Raw genomic sequence first — 965 nt, 5'->3', positions numbered from 1 at the left:
CCAGGTGCCCGCAGGGCCAGCGGGGCGCGGGGCTGGCGCGCAGGACCAGGGAGAGCGCCGTGATGCGGTGGATGGCCCGGCGCAGCGTGGCGATCTTGGAGAGCCGCTTGCCGCCCAGGTCGTGGCGCAGCGCGCGGCGGAGCGCGTTGAAGGCCTCGTTGTAGTCCAAGATGCGTTTGCGCTCCCGCACGTTGGCCGCCATGCGCCGCGCCTTGGACCGCACGGGCCGCGCGCGCTTCCGGCCGGTCGCCTCCTCCGTCTCGCCCAGGCTGCGGGGGGCGCCGTTCTCCCTCAGCACCCCAAAATCCCTCCCGACCTCCAGCAAAGAGCCCTCCACAGTGCCCTCGGCCTCCTTCAGGCCCCTGAGGCCTGATCCTGGCCCGCCTCGGAGCATGGCCTTCTTCCGGGCCTCGGCTCCGGCTCCCAAGCTGACAGTCCACCTTCTGAGTGTTGGCTTCTGTGGGCTGGACACTCCCCCGCAACAAGCCCTCTCTGGCCGGGCTTTATGACACCACGTGGCTCCCCGCCCTCCCCTTCTATGCATCTCCCTCCTGCTTTATTACCTGCCCCCAGGTAGGTTGGGGAGGGAGGAACCAGAGGAAGGAAGGAAGCGTGCAGGTTCTTGTACGAGGGGACCAGAAGGGCAGCCCAGCCATGCCCTGGGCAGTGCTCCAACGGCTGCCACCGAAAGCAGGCCCCATGGAGGAAGCAGAATATATGTATTTATTTCTGTGACTGTTTCTTTTCCTAGCGGTCTTCACCCACTAGGCTATCACCGTTCTTAGTACATTTGTATTTCCAGGGTCCTATTCCCAAAGGCGAGGAGCGGGGTAGTCCCGAACCACCAGCCACTCCACAGCAGAACGATGAGGCTTTCTACTCCCGGAAAGAAATAGCAGTCTCAGCAACTCGGGGGGAGTTCTGTCCTGTCCTACAGGGGCGGAATGACTCAAAATCAACTCAAT

General features: G+C 63.4%; 1 protein-coding gene across 1 annotated transcript in view; it reads right to left on the bottom strand.

Annotated features, from left to right (window-relative positions):
- The window catches only part of BHLHA9 (basic helix-loop-helix family member a9), a 728-nt gene extending 334 nt beyond the window's left edge, over window positions 1-394 (bottom strand). The window contains exon 1 of the mRNA XM_030888245.1: window positions 7-394. Coding sequence (XP_030744105.1) covers window positions 7-394 — 388 coding nt within the window. The remainder of the gene's footprint in view (window positions 1-6) is intronic.
- Window positions 395-965: the final 571 nt, after the last annotated feature.

Source organism: Echinops telfairi, unplaced genomic scaffold (assembly GCF_000313985.2).
Source record: "Echinops telfairi isolate 266 unplaced genomic scaffold, ASM31398v2 ScPeMD7_7458;HRSCAF=8496, whole genome shotgun sequence".
Taxonomy (NCBI): Eukaryota; Metazoa; Chordata; class Mammalia; order Afrosoricida; family Tenrecidae; genus Echinops; species Echinops telfairi.
Note: the sequence above shows the minus strand (reverse complement) of the source record. Positions and strands in the feature narration are given on the sequence as shown.